Source organism: Dromaius novaehollandiae, chromosome 2 (genome assembly GCF_036370855.1).
Source record: "Dromaius novaehollandiae isolate bDroNov1 chromosome 2, bDroNov1.hap1, whole genome shotgun sequence".
NCBI classification, from domain to species: Eukaryota; Metazoa; Chordata; class Aves; order Casuariiformes; family Dromaiidae; genus Dromaius; species Dromaius novaehollandiae.
Window position 1 is genome coordinate 3,934,197 of NC_088099.1, and position 13,531 is coordinate 3,947,727.

Below are 13,531 nucleotides of genomic sequence, written 5' to 3' on the forward strand. Positions count from 1 at the left end.
ATAGAAGTACAGCTGTTCCCCCGGCCCCCTCCCTTCCCACTTGTCCAATGTGTCATATTAAAGGGAGATCGGCTTACACACGCTCCAATATGGATTCCTTAAGCTTTGTAATGCTGTGGCTATATATAAAGCCCTACGCTGGAAACTGAAGTACACAGACAGCTGCGATAGTAGCAAGCATTTCACATTCGCAGTGCTCTCACAGTCTGGAAGCAAGGGAGACCTGTGCGCTCAGTCTTGAGTAAGTTTCTTTACCAGAGGCTCAGATATTGATATAAATAAATAGATATAGATAAAGAAAAAAGAACAACCGGGAAAAAAAGAAGCAATTACTCAGCACCATGGCTCTGCCTTTTGATCAAGTGGAGGAACTGCGCCTCTACCAGCAAACTCTTCTCCAGGATGGACTCAAAGACATGTTGGACCACAGTAAGTTTCTGGACTGTGTCTTAAAAGTCAAGGGGAAGGAGTTTCCCTGCCATCGGCTGGTGCTGGCAGCTTGCAGCCCGTACTTCCGGGCAATGTTCCTCTCGGACATGGAAGAGAGCAAGAAGAGGGAGGTCAGTTTGGAAGATGTTGATCCGGACGTCATGGGCAAGATCCTCCATTATATCTACACCTCTGAGTTGGAGATCACAGAGCAGAATGTGCAGGACATCTTCTCCGTGGCCAACATGTTCCAGATCCCCTCCATCTTTACCGTCTGTGTGTCCTTTCTGCAGAAGCGGCTCTGCCTCAGCAACTGCTTGGCTATCTTCAGGCTGGGGTTGATGCTGGACTGTGCCCGGCTGGCTGTCGCAGCTCGGGATTTCATCTGTGATCGCTTTGCACTAGTCTCCCGGGACGACGAGTTCTACCAGCTCTCCCCAGATGAGCTCATTGCCATCATCTCCAGTGATTCCCTCAACATCGAGAAAGAGGAGGTAGTCTTCGAAGTGGTGATGAAGTGGGCAGGGACCAAGGACCGTGAGAGCCGGCAGAAAGCCCTACCAGTTGTCTTTGAAAGCATCCGCTTCCGCCTCATGCCCAAAGACTACATCAAGGACCATGTGGAGAAGCATGCCATGGTGAAGTCCAGCCCAGAGCTGCTCAAGAAATTGCAGATGGTGAAGGATGCCCAGGAAGGCAAATTCACTGTGGTGAAGAAGAAGAAAGTGAAGAAAAGCAGTGAAAAGCAAGCAAAAGACAAAATTGTCAATGGAGCAGTAGATGAGGAAGAAGAGACAGAGGAGGATGCCCTTCCAGGGATCTTAAATGACACAATGCGCTTTGGGATGTTCCTCCAGGACCTCATTTTCATGGTGAGCGACAGTGGAGCAGTGGCCTATGATCCCACCGCCAATGAGTGTTATTTTGCCTCTCTGTCTGCTCAAATCCCGAAGAACCACATCAGTCTGGTGACCAAAGAAAACCAGATCTTCATTGTGGGAGGACTGTACTACAATGAGGACAGCAAAGAGGACCCCATGAGTTCCTACTTCCTACAGGTACTAGCTTTATTTTTCCCTTGTTTCTTTGGCCAATTAGGAGCATCACTGGCCTTTAGCTTCCACGTGATGCCATGTAATATCCATTGTCACGTGATGGTAAAACAAAAATTATAAATGAAGGTGATTCTTCCACCTGTATTTTTAGTGTAGATCTCACTGAGCGGGTGGGTTCTGGTGTTGGGGAATGAGGCTGGAATGGGTAGGTAATGGGAATATGCCTTTCTGATCCAAATCCTGATCAGAGGTCCAGTTTGACCAATGCATCTGGTCCAGCCCTGGCTACCATAGGGCACAGGAACAGGAGGTTAGCAGCGTCATGTTTCGATTCAGCTTTGCAATCATTATGTTCTCCAGGTATGAATCCCCAGCAAAACATAGGGGTGACTTTACCAGGCACTAGCACAGGGAACAATGGCAGCTACTGCCACACAGCAAACTCTCCAAGGCCATAAGAACATGTCCTTACCTACCACTGTGTGTCCCTTTTTCAATGCTGTTCTTGATCCTGGGTGAAGGAAGCACATATGTGCTATTATCAGCTCAGAGCCTCTGCCTTAGCCAATTCCCATCTTGTGCAGGGGAAAACCATTGTGGGTGTCTTTTGGGATTCCCCCAAGGAAGAAGTGGCTGTTCTAACTCAGCAATAACCAAAGCTATGATTAGATCAGCAAGATCTGAACTAGCCTGGGCTGCAGTCCAAGAGCACTTTCCCAGCAGACAGCTAACACAAGGCACCTACCCTTCCTCACAGCCCCGTTAGACTCCAGTAAACCATCAGTCCTTCTTCCTCAGTGCCCAGAAATCCTGTTGTGTTTCTCCTGTGGCTCACATCTGTTCTGCGAGGAAACAATAATGTGTTCAGGCTAATGCCTTATCGCATGGGTAGGTCTATACACCTGCACCACGTGTGCAGGGACTGTGCGTGTCCTCTCCTGGAAAGGGTTCATAACCCTCTGCCAGGAGTCAGGCTATGGAGCCCATGCAGCCCATGTGAAACCCATGAAACAAGGAGCCAGTGGGGAGCAAACACAGCCCTAGAAAGTGGGATGGAGGGGGAAGAGGGTGGGAGCACCAGGGGAAATGCTGTTTCACACACAGCCCTTTGCGCTGAGCGGGAGCTTTGGCAGCAGAGGATGCGGCCAGCTCCAGCACTCAGCTGCGCGGAGCAGATAAACAGGCTGCTTCATATTCAGCCGACACACATGTCTAAAGATCAATATTCCCATCAGTTTGGTTGCTGGCCAAGCAAGGTAATGCATGTGTGCTTGCCTCTCTCCCTTCCCCTTCCCTGGGGGCTGTTCTCTGCAATTAGCAGCTACACCAATTAGCGACCTTTTAGTATACTGCACAGGAAAGGGGACTGCACTGCTACCAGCCAGCCTGGCTCACCATACATGGGAACCGTGGCCCTGTCTCACCTCCAGGGCCCTTCTGCCTTAAGCACAGCCTTACAGCGCAACAGCTGCCCAGCTGTACCGCAACTTCAGCTGTATTAGCAGAAGTGCAGCAAGAAGGTCATGGGAAGTGATTTCTTCCCTTCAAACATGCACTTGTGAGACCACATCTGGATGCTGTGTCCAGTCTCCAGCTCCCCAGTCCAAGAGAGACATTGAGGTACTGGAGCAAACCCAGCAGAGGACACCAAGATGGTCAGGGCTGGAGAATAGGAAGGACAGGGAGAGGCTGAGAGCTGGGTCTGTTCAGCCTGGAGAAGAGAAGGGGAAGGGAAGATCTCATTGGTGTCTGCAGCTACCTAATGGGAGGGTACAGAGAAGATGGATCCAGATTTTCTTGGAGATCCACACAGAAAGGACAAGAGCCAATGGCCAGCAATTGCAGTAAGAGAAATATCAGTTAGCTATAAAGAAAACTTTCACAACAGAGGCGATGCAGTACTGGAATGAGGTCCAGAGAGGTTGCAAAACCTCTGTCCTTAGAGACGTTCAATATGTGCCTGGACAAAGCCCTGAGCAACCTGCTCTAACTTCAAAGTTGTCCCTCCTTTGAGCAGGAGGGTAGACCAGAGACCTTCAGGGGTCTCTTCAATCTAAATTATTCTGTGATTCTAAATTGCAAGGAGCAAGATTTCTATATTCAGCTCCCAATTTCCCACTGACTCAGTGTGAAGCTTTGGGCATCTCACAGCCATTTTTAGCTCCTTCCCCATAAGAAGGAGACAGTGGTCCTTCTGCAGCTTGCTGCTGCACTCATGTTTGGGAGCTGCAGACAAGCCCCAGGGCTGGAAGGTGCTGTCAGAGTGTAGAGGTGTGATTTATTGCTATCAATTTCATCATGTAGCTCACAGTTCCCTTATGAGTAAAAGGTTCTTCTGAGCCTTTTTCAGCTGAAACTCCACACAGACGTAGAGAGGCAGTGGTATGATAAACCCTTGAATCACCGTGTCAGTGCAGCAACATCTTATACCTTCTGAGGCTGTTTCTGTCCTGACAGGTTTCAGAGCCACATTCCTCCTGCTGAAGCCAGGAGAGCTAGGTCAGGGATAGTTTAGACTTAAGGACAGGCACCAGTATGTATAAATTCTGATAAGTCCCAGAGGCCTTGCAAATTTTGGCAGGAACAAAATGATTCCATTGACATTTTAGATGGAATAGGGTATCCTTCATTTGTCACTTCTAAGATTTATGCCCTGAAAACAATGCTAAATCCTTCAAGAAGCAGGAACTATCCCAGTGACTGAGCTGTTCAGGCCTCTGCTATAAATAACATGTATGTGGACCACAAATTACAAAGAGACAATAACCACAGGCACCCAACTGAGGCCAAGTGTTTGGAGACAATCCAGCAAGTTGGAAGCTCTTTGGCCCCAGCCCATAACAAACAGTGCTTCAGGCAAGGCTCCATCACAACTTCCTCTTGCAGAATCCCACCAAGCTGGCTGCAGTAGGTCACCCCAGGCTTAACCCACTCCTCCGCTGACAATCTGGACTAAAGATGTTGCCCCAGTCTACAGTTTCCATCAAGCTGTGGTGCCTAGAGAGCCTCTAGCCCCATGCTGCCCCATAATCTTTCATATTTTTCTCTGGTGGGAGGTAAGGAAATGCCTGGATCTACAGATGTCCAAGTACTTGCATCCCACCTCAGAACTGCCCCTTCCTCCACAGCAGGGCTTATCTGCTCGCCCACACCTGAGGCTCACACAGATAGTCATGGCAGAGCAAGGTCTAAACCTGGTTCTTGTCGATTCAGAGCTTTAGGCAACAGGACGCACTTTCCCATAATGCCCAACGGGGCATATCATCCACTCTGTGATCTTTCCAAACGAGCCTTTTAATTCTTGGTGCCAATGCAGGGCTCTTCTCTCAGATATACCAGGCATTATCCCACTAGCGTTAGCTGATGTTTAGCCATGTGATCTACTAGCTTTGCATGGATGTGTCTCCCGTCTATCAGATGGGGCTAACGGGACACTCAGGTCAGCACGAAGGGCTCCCATCTTTGCAGGACTGCCTGTTTCATTGTGCCGTGCAGACAGGCAGATATTGCGTAAGTAGCTTTTGTGCAGACACACACATTTTTATCTCACAAACTCTCACGCACACTGAGGTGATACGGGACAAAATCAGTAACTTGTAGTCCCTCCTCCAGTTCAGCAGAAACAATTAATTAGGACACGTGATTCCCAAATCACTGCTTCAGTTCACCAATAGGGCAATAAACAGAAAAAAACAGAGACAAGCACCATGATTTCACATTTCGTGAGAAGCAGAGGAGGAACGTGATAACTGATCATTTGCCAGAAAGCAGAATTGCCAGGAGAAGAAGTCATTTTACTCTCAGCTCGCTCAGGGGAGTGAGCTATGTAAGCAGCATTGCAGACAGCAGGCTGCTACCTGGCAGAGATGAAAAATACTGGGATGAAATACTGCAGCATGTCTTACAGCTGGAGAGGGCCAGATAAAATTTCTAAGGCTGCAGTATCTCAGCTTCTCCAGCCTCAGGAACTCCCTGTTATAGGTACAAGGTGAGACCTTCTCATCCCAAAATGACCAAACTTTTTCCAAGTCAAGGCTTTCCTGTAGAGTGCAGAACACGTTCCTGCAGGCGCATCTCTGCTCTTGCACCTTCTTGTAAGATAAATGTCTTATGACATATATGACTTGGATTTACACTGAGATCCCATCCTGCACCAGGTGTAGCAGCAACGGGAAAGGTGCAGGTGGAGAACGGTCCTGCAGAGTGTGCCCACCGGGAGTGACCAAGATGGATGTGGGAATGGACTCTGCTCGTTGGCCCTGCATCCTGATTTAAGCTAAGCAAGTAGGCAGGGTGAATCCATCCTCTCTTCCAAACTAACGGCCGTGTCTTCCTTTCAGTACGACCACCTGGACTCAGACTGGCTGGGGATGCCCCCGCTGCCCTCTCCTCGCTGCCTTTTTGGCCTGGGAGAGGCTGAAAATTCCATTTTTGTGGTCGGCGGGAAAGAGCTGAAAGAGGGCGAAAAGACTTTGGACTCTGTCTTGTGCTACGACCGTCTGTAAGTGTGTGTGTGCAAGTGCGGGGAGGGAGGTTTTCCAGGAGAAGGAGAAGCATCTGGCTTGCAAATGACTCTGTCTCTGCAGGGACCAAACAGTTTTGGAGACAGGGCTTGAACTTCAGATCTAGACTCGGAGACCACGGGGATTGTTTGAAGCCACACCTCGGGGCTTTGAGCCATCTCTACCCAGCTGCTTGGTTTATTGTAACTGAAGCTATGGGGATGGGAGCTGTAGTGGGGATAGTATGTTATCAGGACTGAACTTTGAAGATGCTCACATGACACCCATATAGACGAGCAAGGGGAGCTTTTCTTTCTGCTCTTCATTAGCATATGCCCATCGGTTCGAGGTTCAGTGACCTTCAGTGCAGTCTGGGAGCACTGGGAGTGGGTTTGGGCAGGAAAGCATGGTTTTAAAGTACTCATAGCTGGCACTGTACTGGGCTGGGGAGAGTGGGGCTCTTCTGTTTCCTTGCATGACATGGCTACTCTCTTTCCTACTAATGAACTTTGCTCAGTCCTACAAAACCATGCACCTGCCTGGACTATCCCAGTTGCCCTACTGGAAGAAAGCACTGCACAGCATTGTAATAATCATCTGGAGGCTTAATGTCAGATTATTTTTGTGCAATGGACTCTGAACCATGCTATGCCGTGACCTTTATTGAAAGTACCATCCAGTTCTGCTCACATGAGGGAGAGATGTCCAAAAGACTGTTCCTGCCTGCCCCTAAGAAGCAGGAGTAGCAAGCGTTAACAAGCCTTTGCTCAGTTTATATTTAGATGTGTGTGCTGCAAAGTCTGTTTTATAGGCAGAGCTTTGAAACCAGCTTCCATTCCCACAGAACGTGGCATTTATCTGGCTTGGCAAATCCTCCGGGAATGGCATCTCTCTCCTTCAAAGTGGGCAGAGGGCAGTTTACAGGGTTGAAGCTAGCAGAGATATGATCAGCACCAGTTATTTCTCATATTAGGTGAAGATTTCAATTGTAACAAGTGGTGGAAAGGGTGAAGTGCTGGTCTATGGGCTTGTGCATTTTATTTAGGCCTGTTTATCATCTCCCCACTGAACGTAACTGATTAATTTAGGTGTAATGAGCCTTCCCTTAGGTCCAGATCACCACGAATACACCCACATGTCAGATGCCTCCATTTTTGGCTACCTGGCTCAAACAAACAAAGAAGTAAAAATAAAGTCTGGATTCTTAGGTGTGCCAAAGCCCCACCTGAGGACAGACCTGGAGGCTCTGCTGTGAAGGATCAGTGGGGCTGAAAGATCAGGTACTGGTTTGGGTTTCTGAAGCCTTATAGCTGCATCGTCTGCTCTGCTGTCCTGCCTCGCTGCTGGACCAAGCTCTGAGGTTTCAGCACAGTGCTGCACTGCATCATGTGGACGTATCCACCAGTGGCTCCTTGCTGAGTCCTAGCAAATTGAAGCACCCCAAAACTGAAGGCAATGGCCTGGAAAAAAATTGCTGTCAGGATTTTGCGTTCCTCACTTCCATTGTTTTTTTAAATTTTTACATAATGCAGAAATCTCTGTCTCATTTGCATCTGACTGCTGGTGCTTGCGAACGAGGTGAGGCTCTGGGAGAAGAGGTGGTGTGTATGCACAAAGACTGAAAGTAAAGGATGCTGCAGAAAAGAATGAGCATTAGCACAAGCATCCTGTATATAATTTTATTTTCCCTTTTTTAGGATCACAGTATTTACTGGTTGAATATTTTCTCACTGGAATACCTGCTATTTTTAAGATTGTGTTTTCAATTTGGCAGGATCTGTACTCATGTTTAGGTCTGGAAAGCGCCATATCATTCTGGGTCCCACCCAACAAGCTACAAATCCTTTTGCATCCCATCTTTTCCTGATCCAGGTCCTTCAAGTGGGGTGAAGCAGACTCTCTTCCCTATGCAGTCTATGGCCACGCGGTGGTATCGCACAAGGACCTCATCTATGTCATAGGCGGCAAAGGAAGTGACAAGTAAGTTAAAAAGCAAGTGAAACCCAGGGAAACCCAGGGTGTCATCCCCCAGAGTGGTGGGAGTTGGGAGCACAAGTCTGTACCTACCTAACCTGAAGGCTATGGGGTGGAGGGAACAAATGGGTGAAGGAGGCTTGGATGGGGTGTAGGCTGTGGCATCGTCACCGCTCAGTTCGGCTGTGTTGCTGCAGCTCTGCCCTAGCTCTTAGGAGCCCTGCACAGCACAACTAACATCAGAGAGATGGCACTGCCCTTACCAGACCCCAAGAGCATCACCCCTTTTGCTCACAATAAGCAAATTCACACAGATTAGGAGAGGTGCCGAAGTGCAAGAACCTCCTCCAGATTGGGACTTTCCTGTCTTCAAGTCTGGAGACGAGCCATGGAGCAGCATGAGCCTAGGAGCCAAACCCAGCCGGTGTGTTTGCAACAGCAGTGAAAAACCTCACCAGACTTGACCCTAGACCTGCCATCCATTGATTTGTGGCAGGAGATGGTGGCTCAGCAGAAACTGCCACTCTCGAGGAGCGTTGTAGTGATTGCTTTGCAAGACAGAAGTATGTCTGTTTGCAGAGCAAACATGGCATAATCCAGCAAAGAAAGGCCCTGCCCTGAGAAGATAATGGTCTGAGAAGTGTGTGTGCATATATTCAGGCACACACACGCATACCTTACATTGCCATCTCAGGGGACTGGGACTTTATCGCTGACATTTTGCAGCATCAAGCTGAATCAGCAACACTTGAACACCACCTGGAAGGCTCCTTGCAAGGCCTTGGATAGGCAGTTAGCTAGACAGGGCCTGACCCAGCTGTGTGAACCCAACGTTGAGCTTTCGGGATTCCTATCCAAAGGAGGCACACGTGGAGGGGATGTTCTGCACACAAATGATGTCTTCAGGCATGGACATGCAGGCACCCAAGCTCATGGACTAGTTCCAGCGTGGAGGGTAGCAAAATGTTTTCTAGAGACCCCACATTCTTCCCAGGTGACAGCCCCAAACTCCTGCAGTGCAAAGATGCCACTCAGCAGGCAATTGAGGGTCCTTTGCTCTCGTCTTTCTGTAGGAAGTGTCTGAAGAAGATGTGTGTCTACAACCCGAATAAGTTTGAGTGGAAGGAGCTGGCTCCCATGAAAACTGCCCGTTCCTTGTTCGGAGCAACTGTGCACAATGACAAAATCTACGTGGCAGCTGGCGTGACCGACTCCGGCTTGACGAACTCAGTGGAAGTGTATGACATTGCATCCAACAAGTACGTACCATAGCACACCACGAGGTGCAATTACACAAGGAGCATCTATAGATATACATTAAACATTCTGCCTCCAAGTGTTGTGGAGTTTGCTCGCAACTCCCAATACTGGTTCTTCTCAGTCTTGGACCAGTGGACATCACCGAGGCTGCAAGTGTCCTGCAGCTGGGCTGTGCATGGCATCAGGCTCACATTCAAGGCAGTTCCACCAAACAGCACAGACCCTGGGTGCACTGCAGGGCTGTAGCTTCCTCTCAGCAGCGTCACCCAACACGATGGATGTGTCCCTGACTCGTGGTGGGCTGTGAGACTGCACCGCAGTCCCTAGCACCTCCTGGTCCATGTGAAGCGTGCTTCACAGATCATCTATTCTTTGCAAATAAGGTTGAACTATGATGATGGAAAGAGATATCTCTAGCAACAGTCAAAGAATGACCACAGCCCATCTGATCCATCACTGGTTAATTTAGTTGCTGGTTACCAATCCCAGTCCAGCCTCTGCACTGGGGTAGGCAGGTTGCCTAACATGTCTGATCTCTCGACGTGGCAGGTGGGACACCTTCACGGACTTCCCTCAGGAGCGCAGCTCGGTCAGCCTGGTGAGCTTGTCTGGGATACTCTACCTGCTCGGGGGATTCGCCACGGTGGAGACGGAGTCAGGAGAGCTGGTGCCAACTGAGCTGAATGACGTTTGGAGGTGAAGACCTTTCCTGTGGCTATCCCTGGGAGCACAGGAGATTGGAGGGAAGTTACTCAGTGAAAGCCACCAAAGGAACAGATAGTTTCTCTCTTTCTTGATGCCTTTGGTATGAAACCAAATGCTTTTATCCCAACACGAAGTCGCAGGCTTGGCGCAGTGTTTCTGGATGAAACATTTGCCCTGTGCTGTCCTGGAGGTCACACTAGCTGATGCAATGATCTCTCCTGGCCTGACATAGAAGTGTAACTGGGAAAAATCTGACTTTCTAGCTTTTTCCTGAATTGGCATTTTGCCCTGATCTGGTTCTGGACCTCCCCTTTGGCTTAAAGCGGTGTTAGTACAAAGCACATTCTTCCTGGAAAAAGCTAGCACTCAGACTAGAAATCGAATTTTCCTAAGTGGGACCAGGCAAATGGTCAGAAACTATTTTTTGACAGCTGCTAATGTAGGGTTTGCAGCCCCTTTCCTTCCCTTCCATGGCTCTAGAGCATCCTCAGCAGGCACCTACTGGGCTGCTGGCCTTCAGCCCAGATGTTGGCTCTTGGTGGCATCAATCCATTTCCCAGGGAGAAAATACACCCTCCTCTGTGAGACCACTACCTCGTATCCCAGTCCGGTGCTAGCAAACCAGAGCTAGGCTGCAGCTCCCCATGCCCCTCCCCAGACATCTTGTGGACAAATGGCATCTGCAGGATGTCGTGCCGCACACCAGAAGCTCCAGCTGCTGCAGGGAGGACCTGAACGGGGAAGATGAGAAGCTTTGCTCACTGTGATTTTCTGTTTGTCTCTCCTCAGATATGATGAAGAACAGAAGAAGTGGGAAGGGGTCCTCCGAGAGATCCAGTATGCTTCTGGTGCCACTTTCCTTCCCGTGCGCCTCAACGTTTTGCGGCTAACAAAGATGTAATGAGGCATGGTTTATTTTTTTTCCATGGGGCTCTGGGGCAAGGAGGAAGCATCAGGGGGGTGGGGAGGGTTGAGTTCATGCCTATCAGCGCAGGAATGTGGCAGGGTTTCTCTGCATACGGTGTAGGACATTGCATCTGTGATTGATTGTTACCACGTCATCTAGTCAAACTGGAAAGGGGAAAAATCATCTTGAAGCCATACGGGAACTTGAAGCTGCTCACGGTATAACTAGAGAGGGGATCTGAGGACTCCAAGGAGCTGGGGTAGACTAATGAGCATGGAGCAAAGACCTCCACCAGTCTCAGTAGACAGGACAAAAAGGTCTATATTCTTGTTCCACTTCTTTCTCCAGCTTCTTCCCTACCTTCTCTGTTGAACCTCCCCAACCATGCGTGGAGGCAGAGAGGGGCTCCCAAGGGGCTAAGCTGAAGTTCCCCCAGGCCAGGGGGTCTCTAATGTATTTCCCCACCCGAGGTAGCTGTAAGCAGTGTGGTGTTAGACATGTCCTCTGAGAGGAAGAGGAGAGCAGAGGCAAAGGCAAGTGGTGCAGGTTGGACCTGGGGGACTTTGATGATCTCCAGAGTGATGACGGTTGTTGGAGTGAGACGGTGAAAAGAGCACGTGTGCATGGGCAGGAGAAACGCCTTGGACATTGCAACGTAAAGAAAAGAATTGTAGTTCCTTTGTCTCCACCTAGTCTTTGGACTGAAGAGACACCAGGAGCTAAGGTCTGCAGGAGGGACAGAGCTGTGCAAGCAGTGGGGTAGGTAAGGGGGAGACAGGGAGGGAGGACCATGTGTGGTCATCACCATCCTTTCGAGCTGATCAAGCAGAGCTGCATCCTTTCCACCTTCAATCACAGGCTGCAGTGTCCTCACCTCTGGCTGGACAAATGCTGTTTGTCGGGGAAAGGTTTTATATTTATGTTGTCTCACTTATTTTTAATTTTTTTTTAAGAATATCCTAGTTTGCAAAGTACATGGAGATTTCAAATGTGTTTGATTCAAAGAGTTTCATATTGATGATTTTTTTTTTTAAGTTATCCATAATGATGTTTTGATAGAAACATAACCTTACTGGCAGCAGGACAGAGACCTGGCGGAGTGAAAAACTCCTGATATCCACGCCATCCGACCAGTGGTTTATTTAAAAATAAATTATTAAAATATGGAAAAAGAAATTCTCTGTGTATGCTTATTGAGAGAGCCGTAACGACCTGACCACAGCAACCAAACGTAAGGACCAAGCAAAAGGAGGGTCAGAAAGAGGTAGTGAGGAAGGTGCCTCATGGGAGGGTGGTGTCCCGTGGGGATATCTCGCTTCCTCGCCTCTCTCCAAACCCCTCCAGAGCCTTTTTCCTCAAAAAACTTACTGAGAAACGTGGCAAATAAACCCTTGTCCATGGGTCTCACTGCTCCTATACCTCCTCCACCGAGCCATTAACAAGTAAGAGCCACCATCTCCATGCCCCTGTGTCTCCCCGGCCCCCGCAGCCTTGCAGGCCCCTCTGCCAGCTGCTCCACACACATGGCTACAGCTTTTCTCCTTCTTTTTTCCCCTCTTTGGACCTTAACCTACAGACATTCACATCCCTGAAGCATTTCTCTGCAGATACGAGGATCAGCAGCTTGCCCAGAAAGAGGACAGCAAGCCTGATTCCACCAGGATCTCATGATACCAGGAACAAGGGTTGTAATCAATAATAATAATAAAAAAAGAATACAAACCTTCCAAAATAACACCCCCAAAATGGCATGAAACTTCTGGTTTTATCAAAAAAAAAAAAAAAAAAAAAAACCCACAAAAACTGGCTGATCTGGTTGTCCGCTTCAAAATACAACCCTGGAGAAACTACTCTGCATCTGGAAGAGGAGACTATCAGGCATAAGTAAAGTAAGCAGAATCTCGTCCTGGTTTCATTTTAAGGATTAAAAAAAAAAAAAAAGTAAGTTACAGGGCAATCACTTAGAGGACAATCACATCAGAATGGTAACAAAGCATTTTTAACAAGAAAAATAAACCTGAGGTAACTGCCTGGCTGAGATAGGCTAGCTTAAAAAGAACCCTTCAAAATGACCAAATGTGTGAAAACAGTGCAGAAAGATGATGTTCCTCTCAGTCCTGCAGGATTTCCCATAGATGATTCTCAGGCCAACCGGAGATGAAACCACCAAGCGTATACAATACTTTATGGCAGAAATGAAGAGTTTCCATGTGTAGAATCAAAACCACCTCCTGCCAGGGACTGGAAAGCCAACACCTTTTCTGCAGTACTACCTCAAGCCTCCATGCAATGGCCATCAGAAACCTCCAAAGGTTAAAATTCCCTCCACTACCTACTGCGGCAGGTCAGCAGGGGTGATGCTCCTTGGTCAGCCTAGAGCTCTTCCCTGCTGCTCCTAGCACAAGCGTGGGTTAGCAGCATCACAGGAGGGGTGTCCTTTGCCTTCAGGGGACAAGTGATTTTTTTCCTTTCCTCCTTTATTTTTCAAGCCCTCCCTCTGTTTCTTGCTGCCGGATGCAGCTGAGACATCGTAGGCAGGTCTCGCATGGCCTCTTGTGGTTGGGTGGTTCCTCATAGGACAGAAATCAGTAGTGCTCAGCAGGAATCCCTCTTAAAAAGGCTGGCAAATGGGTGGCATTTCAACAACCTCTTCTGTGGTTCTGGCCACAGCTTCTCCACCAGCTCCAACTGTGAACCAG

At 48.6% G+C, this 13,531-nt stretch overlaps 1 protein-coding gene across 1 annotated transcript; it reads left to right on the forward strand.

The window, feature by feature from the left end:
• The first annotated feature begins 341 nt into the window (after positions 1 to 341).
• KLHL40 (kelch like family member 40) lies at positions 342 to 11,984 on the forward strand. The gene is made up of 6 exons (XM_026095902.2): positions 342 to 1,487; positions 5,825 to 5,985; positions 7,859 to 7,966; positions 9,034 to 9,219; positions 9,770 to 9,916; positions 10,715 to 11,984. Exons 1-6 carry the CDS (start codon positions 342 to 344, stop codon positions 10,824 to 10,826), a joined length of 1,860 nt encoding a protein of 619 aa, XP_025951687.2. The 3' UTR covers positions 10,827 to 11,984.
• The last annotated feature ends 1,547 nt before the right edge of the window (positions 11,985 to 13,531 follow it).

Bases quoted from the DNA above. Each gene is read 5' to 3' on its own strand.
- KLHL40 (XM_026095902.2), top strand. From the start codon at position 342: ATGGCTCTGCCTTTTGATCAAGTGGAGGAACTGCGCCTCTACCAGCAA. The intron at 5,986-7,858 runs GTAAGTGTGTGT...TTCCTGATCCAG, and splicing joins GTCTTGTGCTACGACCGTCT to GTCCTTCAAGTGGGGTGAAG. The intron at 9,917-10,714 runs GTGAAGACCTTT...GTCTCTCCTCAG, and splicing joins GAGCTGAATGACGTTTGGAG to ATATGATGAAGAACAGAAGA.